Raw genomic sequence first — 18,290 nt, 5'->3', positions numbered from 1 at the left:
AAGAATGGATGCTAAGTGATGTGTTACAGACATTAGATTATTGGTATATCTTGATTTCCGAAGTCTAAAGTCTAGGGTTGTTGTAAGGACAAACTCAAGACTGTTCTGTGAAATCTGGGGCGCCTTTCGGTAAGAGGTGGATGCCACTCTTTAGTGCAGATGTCTCCTCGCAGTCAATACTGATGAAGGTCTAGTTGTGACGTTTATTTTGGATTGCAAACAACTTAATAATAAAAATTGGTAATTATCGTCATATCATCTGAGTGCCAAGTATCATTGACTTTATATTATGTGTTTGGATTCGTCTTGTGCACCACCAACTGTAGAAGTGCCACGGTTACTTTATGAATTGTTCCTGGAAGTCAGAGACATCTTGTATTTTAACACATGAATTAACAAGAAACAGCATATAATCATATATTAGGGTAATGTTGCTCTACATCTGTCAGGACAGGACTATTATATTTATGTGATGCTTTATTATGTCAAAGCCAAGTATCCTCCTGTAACCATTCACCCTGGCACATTCATTGCACTGGCACAATACCCTGCCCTCAATTTGGACCCAATCAAAATGAAGGGTGTGGTGAAGAATTATCATATGAAAGGCAGAGGAGGATGTCATGGGTTGTGCTAAAAGACGACAAGCGCTACGGGCATGGGGAGTGGAGAGACAATGAGACTAGAAGAGGTAGAAATATAGGGACAGACAGCGATATATAGATAACCCTGGCATTGCAAAGGAGAGAGAGGCAGCAGAGACAGGGCAGCTCAGGGGTATGTGATTGACTGAGGAGAAGCCAAAAAGGAGATATTGCAATACTGCTCCACAAAAGAATTTCATCCCTGCCTTACAAGAGACAGAGGATATAAAGAGAGGAGCTCTGCAGCAGAGCATGGGATAGACAGACTGCAGCACTGAGAGCAGAGGAGAGATAGAGTCTGCAGCAGAGAGGGGGGCAGAGCAGGGGAGGGAGGGAGAAAGAGAGATTGCAGTGGAGGAAGAAGAAAGAGTATAAGAGGAGACAGTGGCAGGGATTAGAAAACAGAGGCTGCAGCTTTCCCACACCACTGTGTAATTGTGACACTAAGAAGATAAAAGACAGCACTGCATAGACATCTCCAGACACTGCTGGCACTCAAGTCCAAGTGACTGCTGTCCATCAAGTTGGTGCTGCAATTTAGTGAGTACCACTGCTCTATGGAACCAGGTCCATTAGACTGAGAACAAGAAAGCCACCCTAGGAGTGTGGTGAGGATCTAGTAACCTCAGAAGCCCCTGGGACCTGAACCTCTTTGTGAGCCTAAGGAAATTATCTACAAGAAGCTGTGCCACTGTGCTGTGGGACATCTACAAGAACACAATTCAAACCAATATGAGAAGGAGCCCATGAAAAGCCAAGAGGGAAGACATCTACATACTACGTATCACAGCAGGTGACATTTCCTACAACACCTCATCTACAACCATCTATAGCACAGCACTAGCTCAACCTGAAACATATCATCACAAAGTATTGCAGGAACCTCACTGGAGAACATGACGGAAATAACAGAAATCGACCCACAGAATTCAGAGCCAAGGCCACCAGTGACCAGCACCAGTGGAGGGTGTGGACTGCCAGAGAGCAAGGTATCCTTGAAAAGACACCTTCATTCACCAACCATCCAAAAGCACTCTCACATCCCATCTACATCATACAACTTTCTTAGTGCTCACTTCACACCCATATTAATAAAAATGTATTAATTGCTCATGTCTATTATTGTGGCACAGAGGGACAAATAGAACCAGTATTTCAATCAATCAATTTAAGGATGTTATTCCGAAATGGGTTCTCAGGAAGGATTACCAGGGCAGCCTCCATAGATCCCACTTATGCATTATTAGCACAAGTATTTCTATAATCTCTTATTTCCAATGTACCTGCCTTCTGGCTTGCTTGGGATTATGATGATCTCACTCATACTCTTACATTATAATATACCTGGATCACTTTTTGTTTCTGTACTGGTTACTTTACTGTCTCTCAAAAAACCACTTAGGCAGCTTCTTGACCTACTTTACCCATTTGCCAACTACATTCATTTTGCATCATCTCTGATATAGTGAGTTACCGTCCGCACAGTAGCAGGTTCTCGCTTGAATATCTAATTAAGTCTCCCGTCGTAATCCAGTTATGTATGTCTCCATTGTGTGTAAAGTTGCCTTGTCGGTAATTTTCATCGTATACATTTGTATCAGCAGCATCCAAGCACATCACTTACTACCTCATTGGAATATAGCTTGTAATGTAGCCCCCCTGCCCATTGACGTAATGCTGCTGATTTAACCTTATGCTTACCAAAATCATTCAATCCTTTTTCTTTTTGTCAGTGTATTTTTATCTGTCATCAACATATGCATTTACTAAGCTATTCAAGGTGGACACAATACACGGAAACATGTCTATATACTACTGAGTCGTTATGAATTGACTATATAAATGCTTTTTCATTCATATTTCTAGTTCTTATTTTAATTCTACAATTTATTATTTTACCACAAACTGCAGTATGTTGTAAAATTAACGTGGTCATTGCCAAATCCTTATACCCGAATTTCTCATGATATCAGTAAGAAACACTAGTGTCCCCAGTCATCACTAATACTCTGAGGATTTTTTTAGAGCTTGTTTGCTCAAAAAAAGTCTGAAGATCACTGAAATGCACTTAAAAGTCTCTTCTCATTCATTTCTATTGTAAAACAATTGTGCTGTTCTTTTTTCAGTCTTCTAAGAATTTTTTCCTCTTCAGGCTTTGAAAAATGCCTGGTGGGAAAGAAGTCCTTTCTCTGAAGCCTCTCCTGATTGAATCCACTCCATAATAGCCACTGTCCAATCAAAAACCTGCAAAATAAATCTCAAAATGCTTAAAAAACTGTTCAAAACCACTTCAAGGAACATAAAACTCCTCAAAGAAGGGGCATTTCTTGGAGTGGTTCACAATAGAAAACTCGGAACAACTTCGTTACTGCTGCAGTAACGATAATTGGGAATGGACCCCCATGTCACCGATGAGCGATTTTGCACGTTTTTGCGACGATGCAAAATCGCTCATAGGTGTCACACGCAACGGCATCGCTATTGCGGCCGGATGTGCGTCACCAATTCTGTGACCCCAACGACTTCGCATTAGCGATATCGTAGCGTGTAAAGCCCCCTTTATACAAAGCATTCTAGAATACTGTCTATAAGGGGTAAAACCTGGTGACAGGTTCCCTTTAACTGCTTCACAGATTTCAAACCCTGAAGCAGTTAAAAGAAGCAAGAAAAGACTGAACATTTGCACAGCAATGTCATTTTACTTTACTGTGTATTATTTTATTTTTTTTTGCTGCTGTTTTGTGCACTTTTCCAGGTGTGTTCAGTCAGAATGCACCTGAAAAAGACATTTTGTGCACATGCTCAAGAACCTCCTCAAAATCTCAAAACTCTTCAGCAAGTTAGTGGTTCAACTCTGAAGCAGTTAAAAGAAGCAACAAAAGACTGAACATATGAACAGCAATGTTATTTTACAATACTGTACTTTCTTTTTTCTGCGGTTTTGCCTGCTTTTTCAGGTATGTTCAAGGCAGAATGCACCTGAAGACATTGTGTGCCCATTCCCAAGATCCTCCTCAAAATCTCAAAACTCTTCAAAAACGTGCTCTTAAAACTCAGCCCAAATTCATTAACATTGGCACTGCACACAGAAGTATTTATGAACGGGAGTGCAGGAGTAATATGCCTCACATTCATTAGGAGGTGCCCACCACTTAATGACTTAGATGCATCTCATCATTGGCATACACATCTGCTGCTGATGTCAGGAACAGGAATAGATTTCTGGAGTAAGTTATGCCACTAAAGTGGCGTAACTTTTGAAGAATTTGTTGGGCAGGGTTCATCATGTCCAATGCCACCAATGTTCCGCCCACTTTGGCAGAGCTGATTGAGCAGGCAAAAAGGCAGCAAAAGTCAAAAAAAATTGCGCAACTTCAAGATGCACAAAAATATTATGACTCTTCAAAGTATTTAACGCCAGACATCTTGCAAAAGCACTTTGAGAATTCAGGGCCTCAGTGATAATCACTTTTTCCAATGGTCAACTTTCAATCAGAAGATGCTTTTAGGGATCAATCTGTAGTTTTGTAAGCCATAAAATGCCTTTGTTTAGCATTTATTTTTTTTTTATCATTTCCGCAACGATTTTTCATTGCTTTTTTTCCTGGCGTCTTTTTATTGGTGTTTACTGGGCATTTTTTTGAATCCATTAAAAAGTGAAGAAATTGTTAGTGATTTTCAAACAAACATGCAGACAAAATGCTCCAAAAGACTCTAATAGGTACTTTGCACACTACGACATCGCAAGCCGATGGTAGCGATGCCGAGCGCGATAGTCCCCGCCCCCGTCGCAGCTGCGATATCTTGTGATAGCTGCCGTAGCGAACATTATCGCTACGGCAGCATCACATACACTTACCTGCCCTGCGATGTCGCTCTGGCTTCCTAAGGGGGCGGGTCGTGTGGCGTCACAGCGACGTCACACGGCAGGCGGCCAATAGAAGCAGGGGGGCGGAGATGAGCGGGACGTAAACATCCCGCCCACCTCCTTCCTTCCTCATAGCAGCCGGGAAGGAGGTAAGGTGATGCTCCTCGCTCCTGTGGCTTCACACACAGCAATGTGTGCTGCCGCAGGAACGAGGAACAACATCGTAACATCGGTCCTTCCGAAATTATGGAAATGACCGACGCTACACCGATCATACGATTTCGACGCTTTTGCGCTCGTTAATCGTAGTAAAAAGGATTCACATACTCCTATGTCGACAGCGACGCCGGATGTGCGTCACTTTCGATTTGACCCCACCGACATCGCACCTGCAATGTTGTATTGTGCAAAGTACCCCTAAGGTGTCTTCGGGCATCTTTTTAGCTTTCCCATTGACTTCTATTATAAAGTATAGAGCGTCTTCAGGTCAGAAAAAAGCCTGAAGAGCGTTCTCATCAATTCTTTTAACTGCTTGGAATCTCCTAAATGTTTCCTAAGCACTTCTTCATTGTTTTTCTCCACTGGCAGTTTCCATAGTTTTTGGGATGTCTTTTGTTCTTGCACTTTTCTGGTCGTTTTTTTTCTCCATTCAACAATAAAGAAACTGCTATCCGTGTTGGAAGCGAAAACGCTGGGGAAATTGGGGAAATTGCTCAAAGAGTCCTGCAATGTTACAGGCATCTTTTAGCCTTCTCATGGACTTCTTTTGGAAAAATGTGAGTTTTAGACTATGCGCACGCTGCAGATTTACCGAGGATTTTACTGCAGATTTGCCGCGGATTTGCTGCAGGCAATGTGTCTAACATTTCTGTAGCGCCCTGGAAAACCAGGTTGTTGAACATGTAAGCCCCCGCATAACACCCATCCCACGAAGGTTAAACCAGCCGACCTGAAACCCTAGTCACCCCCCTCAGGGAAGGACGGAGACACCAGTGGGCGGGACCAGGCGGATAGGGAACACCCACCTAGGGGTCTGGAAAGCCCGGGGCGGGAAAACAGAAGAGATCAGTTGAAGGAGAATTGAAGTGAGGAGTGGAGTCTGGCAGGTGCCAGGGTCGGAGCCCTGACACCTTGCCTAGGTGGCAGACGGTAGCCAGAGTCTGCAGGAGGCAGGAAGATGGCTGCCGGAGATCCGAGGTAGACCGGGACAGGGTTGGAGCCCGCCGATACCAACACCGGAGAACCGACCTGGAAACCATGTGCACAGTGGGGGTTCTTGGACCCTGAAACCAGGACTGGCACCGATGGCCTTGCTAATTAACCAAGTATAAGGTAAAGTTTGGCTCACTGTCAAATCTTAGGTGCCTCCGAGAAAAAAACGTAATATAGCCAAAACAATAACTCGGGCACACAGAAAAAGGTACGAGTCTGAGACAGGATGATATTTGAATTTCAAAAGGTACCCTCCATATTGGCAGCTTTGCCTTTACTGTATACATTAGTACTGGTACCGTATAGTGGACTCCACTAGTTTAGCATTACTTTTACATTACCTGTATGCTACTTACTATACCATCGATGTCAACAAAGGCATTCTTTTGTCTCATTTGAATAGTTACTTGAATACATATTGTTTCCTCTACAACCATATAGATTTTCTATGACGAAGGCCTATATGTGAAGGCCGAAACGTTAGATATATATTTTTTGGACCTTTTTGCATCAATAAAAAACAAGCAAACTGAAATTCAAATATCATCCTGTCTCAGACTCGTACCTTTTGCTAATTAACCAATTGAGGGCAAGATTTTAGGTCCTGTCCCAACCTAAGTCCCAAAAGTAGACAACCACCCACAGAGAGGGATAGGGCAACCGCCAGGGCCCGTAGATCCCAAGGGTCAGCGTCAGACGGGCACGGCTCCCAACCAAAGGACCGAAAGCGGACCCCCGCGTTTCACACTAGGAAGTCCTACCTAGAACACACTCAGTGCAGAGGAGAGAGACTTTGACTACCAACCCGAGTGTGGGATCAGATACACCCGTCTGCGGCAGTCGGCTACCATCACCTTGGTTTACCACATGACTTGTGTGCTTTATTCGACCGTGAGTAACATCCCCGACCTGGCCGGGTGCGCCGGCCCCTGCACTCACCATCCTCAACATCGAGATACTGGGCCCCGGGACATCCATCCCTACCCACGGAGAGGTTAACATCCAGCTGCCAGCCCAACATCCCCGGGAGCCCCGCAACGGCGGTGCTACATCTCACCACACACCGTGGGTGGCGTCACAGACATTTTACAACCAATCCCGTATAAATACGTCCCCCTTTTATTCGGAGTGTCCACGCGACCCCCGGGTCCGGAGAACCCCTCGAGCCGCACCGTAGATCCGGATCCGAGCAGCACCGGCTGCTGGCACGGGGGCGGCACATTTCTGCAGTCATTCTCCAGAAAAACCTATGGGTATAAAAAAATGCTGTGCGGCACACTGCTTTTTTTTTATTCCTGTAGATTTACCTGCCGAATTTCTGCTGCGGTTTTTGCCATAAATAATGGTAAAAAACGCAGGGACCAACTCGCGACAAAACCATGGCAAATCGCGGCAAAAACGCGGGTGCAGTTTTACCGCGGTTTTTGCCGCGCGTGCGTTATTCTGCCAGAGGGTGCAGGTTTTTCTTAAGTCCATTTTCTAGTGCGCACATAGCCGAAAATGGGTTTTAAGAGCATGCAACACCTATAAGGTCTTTTACAGATAATTAGTATTAGGTTGGATTCACACAATGGTATGGCATCCGATGCAAGTGCATCGGAAGGGATATGCTAATCACCCTTGGCTCCCGCCGTACTGCCAGCGTGAGCCAAGTGTCATGCAACTGTGATCTGATCCTGTGATTAGATCACAGCTGCTGAGGAGAGGGTGGAGCTGCGGCGGAGAAGGATTACTCTCCCCATCTCCTCCATTGTCAGCTTATGCAATTATTGCACTGCACTCGAATGTCATCCGAGTGCAGGCCGATCTTTCACTTGCACCCATAGACTTGTATGGGTGCGAGTGACAGTTCTCTCACTGACAATTGCAGCATGCTGCCACTTTTCTCTCATCCAGAATCTGGATGAGAAAAAAGCTGAGCATCTGCTCTCTGAATAACATTGGTCCGAGATTTTCTCGCATTGTACTCATCCGAGTCATACGCTCGTGTGAGGGTACCCTTAGAATTACAATATGGACAATTGTATCAGCACTACTATCATATGTACTGCAAAGGATTTGTTTTGCATATTTCAGTAGTATATAACGTCTCAATAAAAGGTTGAACCTTTGGGTTTTTGAACCCATTTCTAAAATTTACTACTGTAAATTTACAACACAGCTTTAATATGATAAAGAACAATGACTTATCTGTTACCCTAGATAATATCACAAAGACAAGAACAATTTATGTGTAGCCATTCACTTTACAGATGAGGAACATCCAATTATTTATTCTGACATTTACTATCAAACATTATTGTTCCCTTCACTCAATCTATTGTATGTTCTCATCTCTTATGATACCTGCCAATTAAGAATATCCACTTTAACAATTAGTTCACTGGGCTGTGAATTTGAGGTGATGACATCAGCTAATAAATGGGCAAGATTAATGGTTTACTTTAATAAATCAATGTGTGTTTGAGAAAATGCATGACAATATTTTGCCAGCTCTAGATGCAGCAGCCTGGCATTACAGATATTGTGCTTAAAGGGAACCTGTACGCTGATCCTGTTCGTGACGCCAGATTCGGGTTGTTGCGGACAGGGGCCGGGCCTCTGCAGGGGCTGCTTGGATTCAGATTCGTTACTGCGGTTCGAGTGGTAGCCGGACCCGGGCTCGTACAGCCGTCCGTCCTCACAACCGTAGGAAGGGGGTATTTACAGGGTATTGATTTGTCAGTGACGCCACCCGTGGGTTGCGGTGAGAGTTGGGAGCACTGCCGCTGCCTGGTGATGGGACGCCCGGGGCTGATGGAGCGGGACAGGCGGATGGAATCCCCTCCACGGGTAGGGGAGGTGTAGTCCTGGGGCCCAGGTGAACGGGAATTATGGTTGTGGAAAGGGTCATGCAGGGTTGGATGGTGTGCTCAGAGTTCCAAAGAATTGCACACAAAGTCCAGTGGTAAACCAAATTGCCAGTGACCGGTTGCCTCTTGCGGGTGTATTCGGGTCCCACACCCTGGTGTAGCAAACGGGTCCCTTCCTCCTGCACTCAGTGTTTGTGTCTTCAATGGGACGACTCCGCTTGAAATAGGGAAGTCCACTCCCGTTACTTTGTGATCTCTGTGGGTTCTGGCGAACACCCTATCCCCCGTGTTGGGCTGACGTTTCGCTCTCTTGGCTTACTGTGGAACAAGGCCTGAAACCTTGTCCCCGGCTGGTCAATTGACAAGGGGCTTGAAACCTTCCTCGCCCTAGGGTCCAGGCACCCAGTCTGTGCACGGCCTCCGGACCGGATTCCCGCTGTCGGCACCGGCGGGCTACAACCCTTCCATGGTCCACTTAAGGTCTCCCGCGACCGGATCTCCGTCGCCTGTGGTCCTGCTTGCCGTCTGCCACCTTGTCCGGTAGTCCAGGGGCCCCAACCCCTTACTCCTCTGCACTTCACACCCTTCCACTTCAACTGTCAGTACTGTTCTCTGACTCAGACTGTTCTGTCTTGTTCCTTCCCAGAACACATCAGGACCCCTAGGTGGGTGCTCCCATCCACCTGGTCCCGCCCACTAGTGTGTCCCTATTGTCATGGGGGGTGACTAGGTTTTAAGGCTTGTGGTATGCACCTGGGTGTGGGTTTTGTGTTGGACTGCCAAGGAGGATGGAGTTTTGTACCTGAGAGAGATTTGTACAACCGCTGTGACTACCTGGTTTTGCCAGGGCATCACAACTCAGCCATGTTTTCCTAATCCTGGACAAACCTTTTAACTGACAGTCAGTTCCGCCTAGTGGGATTTGACTCTTGTGCTGTGCATTTGGACATTGACCTAGATATGGATAGTCCTCCATTTTCAGATGGGACTGGCCTAAGAGTTCACACATTCATATGACTTTGGCTAGGGCCACATGTTCTGTGACACCTGTTGCACCAACAAGGTTCACTCGTGCTGGTGCTACACTGCAGTACAATACAAGTGAATGGGGTTCCATTGCGACCCCAAAGGCACTGAGAATGCAAGAAGCAAGTTGCATAAAATCCGACGATATTGGGCTTCTTAGGATTTGCCTTTAGTTGCAGTTTTGTTCCCATTCAGCTGTATCGTGCTGTGATGTTGCAGCGGCACCGAGTGAATCTTGGTTGCCATGTAGCCCCAGCCTTTGGCATGAAGGTTGTGCAGAGCAATATGAGAAGACGAGTACTCTTAATCATGTGTGCTAGTGGGAGTAGGCTTGTTATAGATTTTGCAATAAGGCCCAAGAGCTAAATTATGCCTCTGACTTTTACCCTACAACATCCATCTTTGTTACCCTTCACTTCCAATAATTTGAAAACGCTCCTACACATCCCTTCTTTGTTGCACGCACTGCCACTGGCTGGAATTAAAATAGGACGAGTAAATAACTGTAGGAATCCCATTCTGATGCCTTTAACAATTGTAGTGGATCACTTTAATTTGTGCTGACATTTTCTGCAGTGATAGGATACATCACTTGTACCACTTCTTTCCTATCTTCAAGATAATGCAAAAGACCAAAATTACTTGACGTCAAAGTCTTTATACGTAGACAACCATATATAATCCAAAAGTGACTAATATCACCTAAATTATACATATCAAAGTGAACATGATGACACAATAGAATCAGTGTAATCAAAGCAGTCACAACAGATTTGACCATGACTCTGCTCCTTGACTACAAGCTTTTTTTAGAGCTGATGAATGTGAGTAATTTAGTTTTCAGTGCTTTTATATTCCTGAGACTGCTTTCTATGGTCAAAAAGGTGACACTGCATCCTTCCCGATCACTGAGAGAAGTATACAGCGGCACAGCTCTCTATCCTCTTGTCCAACACTGCTCATAAGAAGAGCATGTGTGTAATGAGGTAGCACTGCTGTGTGTAAATGTAGCATAGCTATGTGTTACGAGGGGGACCCGGGGAAGCGTGCCAAGATGGGAAATGGACTGCTTCCGCCGGTCAAGGTCCACTGTGCGGTGTAAGGGACCGCCGCTATGGTGGGTGAAGAGTGAGCGGGTTGCTGCTAGCGATCGTCTGGAATGTCACAGACGATCTATGTACACCGATCTGCCCTAACCCCTGAGGGTTGTATGGCACAGATCTCACGGCTCGGTGTACCTGTTGCACGGGGAAGCACAGAGGTGCCCACGCACGTGTGCCAGTGGAAGTCACGAGAATATGGCACGAGGGTAGCACAGAGGTGCCCACGCACGTGTGCTTTCAATAACCAGGTGAGTCCAATGGAGACTTGAGGAGCTCACCTGGGACAGGAACACGGCCTGTTGACGGGGGTACTGCCGGAGCAGCAAGGCAGGAACACGGCCTGCAAACGAGGTACTGCCGGAGCAGCAAGGGCCAAGCCCACAAGAGACAGTAATGCCTGAGCAGTGGCGTGGCAGCACGCTGCCAGACATCCAAACATAGAAGGACGGTCGCGCGCCGCCATGATGGCAGGGGGAGCTTTTAAGGAGGTGCAGCTCCACCCGAGGGCGGGCGCGAGGCGGAGATGACGGACTTGACCCAATCAGGGTCCACGACGTCGCAGCCTGGCCAGTCAGGATTCACCACGTCACCAGCCTTGTCATCAAGCCGTGTGACGTCAGTGAGCGAATCAGGACCCACCACGCATTGCACATGCTCACCCTCCTGCCTCTGGGAAATAGAGGCGGGATCCTCGGTCTCACAATGTGCAGAGATAACGGGAATCTCACTGCTTCCCTGAGCAGTAAACCTCTGCACATTGCGCAGCCTCGCAGACCTTCGGGGCCGCTGAGCAGGAGAGTCTGCGGCAGGCCAGGAATGGGAGACCGCTTCACTCCTTGTAACAGGAGAATCACTAGGTGTCACCCTTCTGCTGCCTCTCTGAGAAGGTATCTCCTGCACACTGCGCAGTCTGGCAGACCTTCGGCGCTGCTGAGCAGGAGTGCTCGTGGCAGGCAAGGAATGGGAGACTGCCTCAGTCCTTGCCTCAGGAGAGCCACGAGATGTAACATTACCCCCCCGTCTAGGCCCCCCCCCCTGTCCGCGCTCGAAGGCCGCTATCAAACCCGGGGCGCGGATATGATCCTCCAACTCCCAGGATCTATGCTCCGGACCACGGCCGGCCCACTCCACGAGGTAGTACCTCTTGCCCTGTATGACTTTTGTCTCCACAAGTTTTGCCACCTCAGGGTCGTCGGACGGGGAGTCGGTTTGAGCCGGCAGGGACCCCGAGAATTTATTAAGTCGTACGGGTTTCAGGAGGGACACGTGAAAGGTGTTGGCTATAGCCCAGCGTGGAGGGAGCTGGAGTCGATATGCCACTGGGTTTACCTGCTGTAGTACTTTAAACGGACCCAGATACCTAGGGGCGAATTTGGCTGCCTGTACCCGTAGGTTAACATTCTTAGAGGACAGCCATACTAGGTCACCAGGGGCGAAGGATGGTGCAGGGCGGCGGCGAACATCAGCCGTTGTCACCATCCGGTCTTTGGCCCTTTTAAGAGCCTCTTGGGTGTCATCCCAGATCTCCCGGGCCTTGGTCGCCCAATCCTCCACTCTAGTATCGGGTGACGTAATGGGCATCGGAACCGGGATTCTGGGATGTTGTCCGTTATTGAGTAGGAACGGAGTCTGGCCAGAGGATTCATGGACCGAATTGTTAATGGCAAATTCGGCCCAAGGAAGGAGGTTAGCCCAGTTGTCGTGGTGCGCGGATATAAAATGGCGGAGGTAAGTTACCAAGGTCTGATTAGTCCTCTCCACTAGTCCATTGGTCTCGGGATGGTATGCGGAGGAGATGTTCAGCTCTATCTGCAGGAGCTTACAGAGCTCTCTCCACAAGCGAGACGCGAACTGGGGACCCCGGTCGCTCACCACCTTGTCAGGCATGCCATGCAACCTAAATACATGCCGAATGAACAAGGTGGCGAGAGCACGTGACGTCGGGAGTCGTGGGAGAGGCACCAAGTGGACCATTTTAGAGAAGTGGTCCGTGATGACCCATACGACCCTGTGCCCTGCTGACTTGGGCAGATCTCCCAGGAAGTCCATCCCTACCACTTCCCAGGGACGATCCGGCACTGGCAGTGGGTGAAGAAGACCTGCCGGTCTCTGCCGGGACGGCTTATTCCGAGCACACGACATACAGGCTCCCACATATTCCTGTATGTCCTGGGGTAGTCTCGGCCACCAATAATGCCTGGTCACCAGGTCTCTGGTCCTTTTGACCCCGAAGTGACCCCCGACCTTGGAGGCATGGGCCCACGATAGCACCTCGTTCCGTAGTTCAGGGGGAACGAGGGTTTTGCCAGGTGGCACCTGGTCCAAAGAAGTGGGAGTGACCATCCTCAAGCTGTCCGGGGGTAGTATAAGATGAGGCTCCTCCTCGTCCTCCTCCAACACAACCATACAACGTGACAAGGCATCGGCCCGTACGTTCTTCTCACCGGCCAGGTGGCGGATAATAAAGCGGAACCGGGAGAAGAATAAAGACCAACGGGCCTGCCTTGGGTTCAGGCGTTGTGCTGTCTGGAGGTATGTGAGGTTTTTGTGGTCAGAAAAAACCTCAAATGGATGCTTCGCACCCTCCAGGAGATGCCGCCATTCCTGGAATGCTAGTTTCATCGCCAGTAACTCCCTATCCCCTATGGAGTAGTTCCTCTCGGCCGGAGAAAAGGTCTTGGAGAAAAAGAAACACGGATGTTTCCTTCCTCGTTCGTTTTTCTGGTACAGGACTGCACCTGCACCGACCGAAGAGGCGTCTACCTCCAGTAGGAAGGGTTTGGAGATGTCTGGACGATGAAGGATGGGAGCTCTGGAGAAGTGAGTTTTGAGAGTGTGAAATGCCTCTACCGTTTCCCGTGTCCATGCTTTGGGATTAGCGCCCTTGCAGGTAAGGGCAATGATGGGTGCTGCCACCGTCGAGAAGTTGGGAATGAACTGGCGATAATAATTGATAAACCCCAAGAATCGCTGGATCGCCTTCAGCGAGCGGGGCTCAGGCCAGTTCATCACTGTCTCCAACTTCCCCGGATCCATTGCTAACCCCTGACTGGACACTATGTACCCCAGGAACGGCAAGGATTCCTGTTCAAAAACGCACTTTTCCAGCTTAGCATATAACGAATGGGTGCGGAGCCTCTTAAGTACTCGGATGACATCCCTCCGATGGGTGGTAAGATCGGGGGAGAAGATAAGAATGTCATCCAGGTATGCAACCACGGAAAGATACAAATCCCGGAAAATGTCATTCACAAAGTCTTGAAATACGGCGGGGGCATTGCAGAGTCCGAAGGGCATTACTAGATACTCGTAGTGACCGTCCCTGGTGTTAAAGGCGGTCTTCCACTCATCGCCCTTTCGGACTCACACTAGATTATACGCCCCGCGTAGATCCAGCTTTGTGAAGACCTTTGCCCCGCGGAATCGATCAAATAGCTCAGTAATGAGGGGCAAAGGGTATTTGTTCTTGATTGTGATTGCATTTAATCCCCTGTAATCGATACAGGGACGCAGATCCCCTTCCTTCTTCTGCACAAAGAAGAACCCTGCACCAGCCGGTGAAATAGACTTGCGAATGAACCCCTTCGCCAGGCTGTCCTGAATATATTTGGACATAGCCTCCGTCTCTGGAGCAGAGAGTCGATACACTCTGCCCCTAGGGGGCTCGGAGCCTGGCTTCAGGTCTATTCGGCAATCATATGGCCGGTGGGGAGGAAGAGTATCTGCGGCCCTTTTGGAAAAGACATCCCTGTAGGCCTCATAAGGTGTCGGTAAACCCGGCCCCTCAGTATTCCCTGAGGACCCAACCGACCTAATGGTAGCGGGTGGTTCGGTAGTCACGAGGTGCTCTCTACAGGATCCTGCCCAGGATGTGATCTCCCCTGTTGCCCAGTTGAGTATAGGAGCATGCTGTCTCAACCAGGGAAGACCCAGTAGGATCTCATCCGTCCCCCCTGGAAGCACCAGGAAGGACACCTGCTCATGGTGTCCCGGTGGTACATCCATCCTGAGAGGGATGGTGATCTGGGTGATAGGATCGAGTAGTATGGACCCGTCGACTACCCGGACCCTGAGTGGCTTGGGCAACAGAACCAGGGGAACTGAGTATCGGGTTGCCAGGGAGGTCGAGATGAAATTGCCTTCAGCACCTGAGTCCAAGCAAGCCAGGGCAGAGAAGAGAGTAGTGCCGAACTGCAACTGGGCGCTGATAGTCAACCTAGAGGGAGAAGTAGCGTCTAGAGTCCCCCCTCTGATAGAAACTAGACGCTGTCTTTTCCCGACGGTTTGGGACATAGGGTAGCTATGTGTCCCCTCTGCCCACAGGAAAAGCAGATGACACAAGACCGAGAACCTGGGGTAGAGGAGACCACCTTGGACACTTCCATTGACTCCACAGAGTCGCCTACAGGACTGGCTGGGGGACCTGTCTGATGGAAGACGGGACTCAGACGCTTTTTAGGCCGAGAAGACGTGGGTGCTGAAGAGACCTCGAGCCTTCGCTCCGCCTGGCGGATGTCTATGCGAGAGGCAACCTGAATCAAGGACTCTAAAGTGGCAGGCACCTCACGTGTGGCCAGTGCGTCTTTGACAAACCCTGCCAGGCCCTCCCAAAACACAGGGACAAGGACCTTATCCGGCCAGTCCAGCTCTGCGGCCAGTGTCCTAAAGTGTACAGCAAAGTCCCCGACTGAAGCAGACCCTTGCCGAAGTCGTAGGAGGCGCAGCGCGGAATCGTGGGTGACTTGAGGCCCGAGGAACACCATTCTCATGGCCCCAAGATAAGCTGCTAAGTTATTCACCACACGATCTCCGCGCTCCCACAACGGCGTGGACCACTTCAGCGCTCTCCCTGTGAGCAGGGACTGGACGAAGGCTACCTTCGCCTTCTCGGTAGCGTAAAGAGTCGCGGACAGCTCTAAGTAGGTGGTAACCTGGTTTATAAACCCACGGCACTCAGAGCTGTTGCCGCTAAAGCGCTCTGGAAGCGCAAGGCGAGGAGACCTTCCGCCCAATAGCACAGCCTGGGTAGCCGCCTGGGTGGCGACTGTCGTCAGAGTAGTCTTATCGGAGGAAGACTGCTCCACTGCTGCCAATCGTGACTCCAACTGCTGCACATAACGCAGCAACTGCTGCTGCTCTTCAGCCATAGCCAGACCTTTGGCGCGACCGTAATGTTACGAGGGGGACCCGGGGAAGCGTGCCAAGATGGGAAATGGACTGCTTCCGCCGGTCAAGGTCCACTGTGCGGTGTAAGGGACCGCCGCTATGGTGGGTGAAGAGTGAGCGGGTTGCTGCTAGCGATCGTCTGGAATGTCACAGACGATCTATGTACACCGATCTGCCCTAACCCCTGAGGGTTGTATGGCACAGATCTCACAGCTCGGTGTACCTGTTGCACGGGGAAGCACAGAGGTGCCCACGCACGTGTGCCAGTGGAAGTCACGAGAATATGGCACGAGGGTAGCACAGAGGTGCCCACGCACGTGTGCTTTCAATAACCAGGTGAGTCCAATGGAGACTTGAGGAGCTCACCTGGGACAGGAACACGGCCTGTTGACGGGGGTACTGCCGGAGCAGCAAGGCAGGAACACGGCCTGCAAACGAGGTACTGCCGGAGCAGCAAGGGCCAAGCCCACAAGAGACAGTAATGCCTGAGCAGTGGCGTGGCAGCACGCTGCCAGACATCCAAACATAGAAGGACGGTCGCGCGCCGCCATGATGGCAGGGGGAGCTTTTAAGGAGGTGCAGCTCCACCCGAGGGCGGGCGCGAGGCGGAGATGACGGACTTGACCCAATCAGGGTCCACGACGTCGCAGCCTGGCCAGTCAGGATTCACCACGTCACCAGCCTTGTCATCAAGCCGTGTGACGTCAGTGAGCGAATCAGGACCCACCACGCATTGCACATGCTCACCCTCCTGCCTCTGGGAAATAGAGGCGGGATCCTCGGTCTCACAATGTGCAGAGATAACGGGAATCTCACTGCTTCCCTGAGCAGTAAACCTCTGCACATTGCGCAGCCTCGCAGACCTTCGGGGCCGCTGAGCAGGAGAGTCTGCGTCAGGCCAGGAATGGGAGACCGCTTCACTCCTTGTAACAGGAGAATCACTAGGTGTCACCCTTCTGCTGCCTCTCTGAGAAGGTATCTCCTGCACACTGCGCAGTCTGGCAGACCTTCGGCGCTGCTGAGCAGGAGTGCTCGTGGCAGGCAAGGAATGGGAGACTGCCTCAGTCCTTGCCTCAGGAGAGCCACGAGATGTAACAGCTATGTGCATATGTAAAAGAGTTGTGTGTGCATGTAGGAAAGCACACACGTTTGTAGCGCATGTAGCAGAGCTTAGTGAGAGTGCGTTGTATGTATATAGGAGAGCTGTATGTGTGTGTATATATATATATATATACACACAGAGCTGTGTGTGTGTAACACAGTTGTATATACTGTATGTATGTAGCAGAGCAGTGTGTTTTCATATATGTAGCAGAGGTGAGAGTATATTTATTGTGCTTGCATAGGTATATGCGCTGCAGAGAGATAAAGAATGTGCTGTATAGCTATGTGTATATAATTTACATGTTGAGGAGAAAAACTGACAATAGATCTATTACTTCCCTATTTATGTGTTTTATTCACTTATATAGGGCTAATAATTCCACAGTAATTTACAGATCTAATCATTGCTGTCCCCATTGGGGCTCACAATCTAAATTTCCTATGACCCGTCACAGGGCTATGGGGTACTCAGTCCCAGGCCGTATATGTACGGGGATGCTGTGCCACGGGTGTTTAATGGCCGATGTCTGGTTCCGTGACCTTGGAGCTCGCTTGAAAAGGGGTTATATACAGGGGAGATTAGAGAGTTTATGTCGTGACGCCACTTGCGGGTTGTGGCTAGGTAGATGGAGCCGCCGCTGTACAGTCTATTGCCACTGGGGCTGGTGGTTATGGCAGCTTGGATGTTGGGCCCTCTGCAAGTAGGGCCGAGGCCCAGGGAGTGAATGATGGATTTCGGCGTGGAAAGAAGGGAGATGACACACTGAGAATGCAGTGCAACTGGTGTTTACTCACAGCGGTTATAATGCTGGTTCACTAAGGACGGCTGGTTTCGACCCCTGGTCCCTTTAGTCCCAGTGCCGGAGTGGTAACCTGGTGGCTTCTTTCCCCTACACCTCTCACTGGTTGGAGGAACCCCGTGGCTTGGAGCATCTGGGGGTCCCCTCCTGTTTGACGTTCAGTCTCTGGTCCGTACGGCAAGTAGTGTGAACCATGTAGGGTCGGTTTTCTGTTCCGGTCCCTGGCTCTCTCGTTACTGCTGGTGCCCCCGGATTCTTGGGTCAGTAAGGTCCTGGATGGTCCCCTCACTGTGCAGGTATTTGTCAGGTAGCCTGAAGCGTTCACCTGACCTAGGGCCTTGTGCCCCATCGGTGCTATGGTTCCAGGGGAACCTTGTCATACCTTCCCTGGCAGCCAGCTAGGTCACCTCCTTCACCAGCTAGGTCACTGCTACACGACCCCATCTGAAGACACGTCCGTCTCTTACAACTGTCACTACAGACTGAACTACTGTCTCACTCCTCCCCCCCTGGTT

At 49.4% G+C, this 18,290-nt stretch overlaps 1 protein-coding gene across 1 annotated transcript in view; it reads left to right on the top strand.

The window, feature by feature from the left end:
* Nucleotides 1–625: 625 nt before the first annotated feature.
* The window catches only part of STAC2 (SH3 and cysteine rich domain 2), a 116,728-nt gene continuing 99,063 nt past the window's right edge, over nt 626–18,290 (top strand). The window contains exon 1 of the mRNA XM_075350120.1: nt 626–1,633. Within this exon, the coding sequence (XP_075206235.1) occupies nt 1,541–1,633 (93 nt within the window). The 5' untranslated portion in view covers nt 626–1,540. The remainder of the gene's footprint in view (nt 1,634–18,290) is intronic.

Source organism: Anomaloglossus baeobatrachus, chromosome 5 (assembly GCF_048569485.1).
Source record: "Anomaloglossus baeobatrachus isolate aAnoBae1 chromosome 5, aAnoBae1.hap1, whole genome shotgun sequence".
NCBI classification, from domain to species: Eukaryota; Metazoa; Chordata; class Amphibia; order Anura; family Aromobatidae; genus Anomaloglossus; species Anomaloglossus baeobatrachus.
The sequence above is the reverse complement of the archived record's forward strand: the minus strand, read 5'-3'. Positions and strand labels throughout refer to the sequence as shown.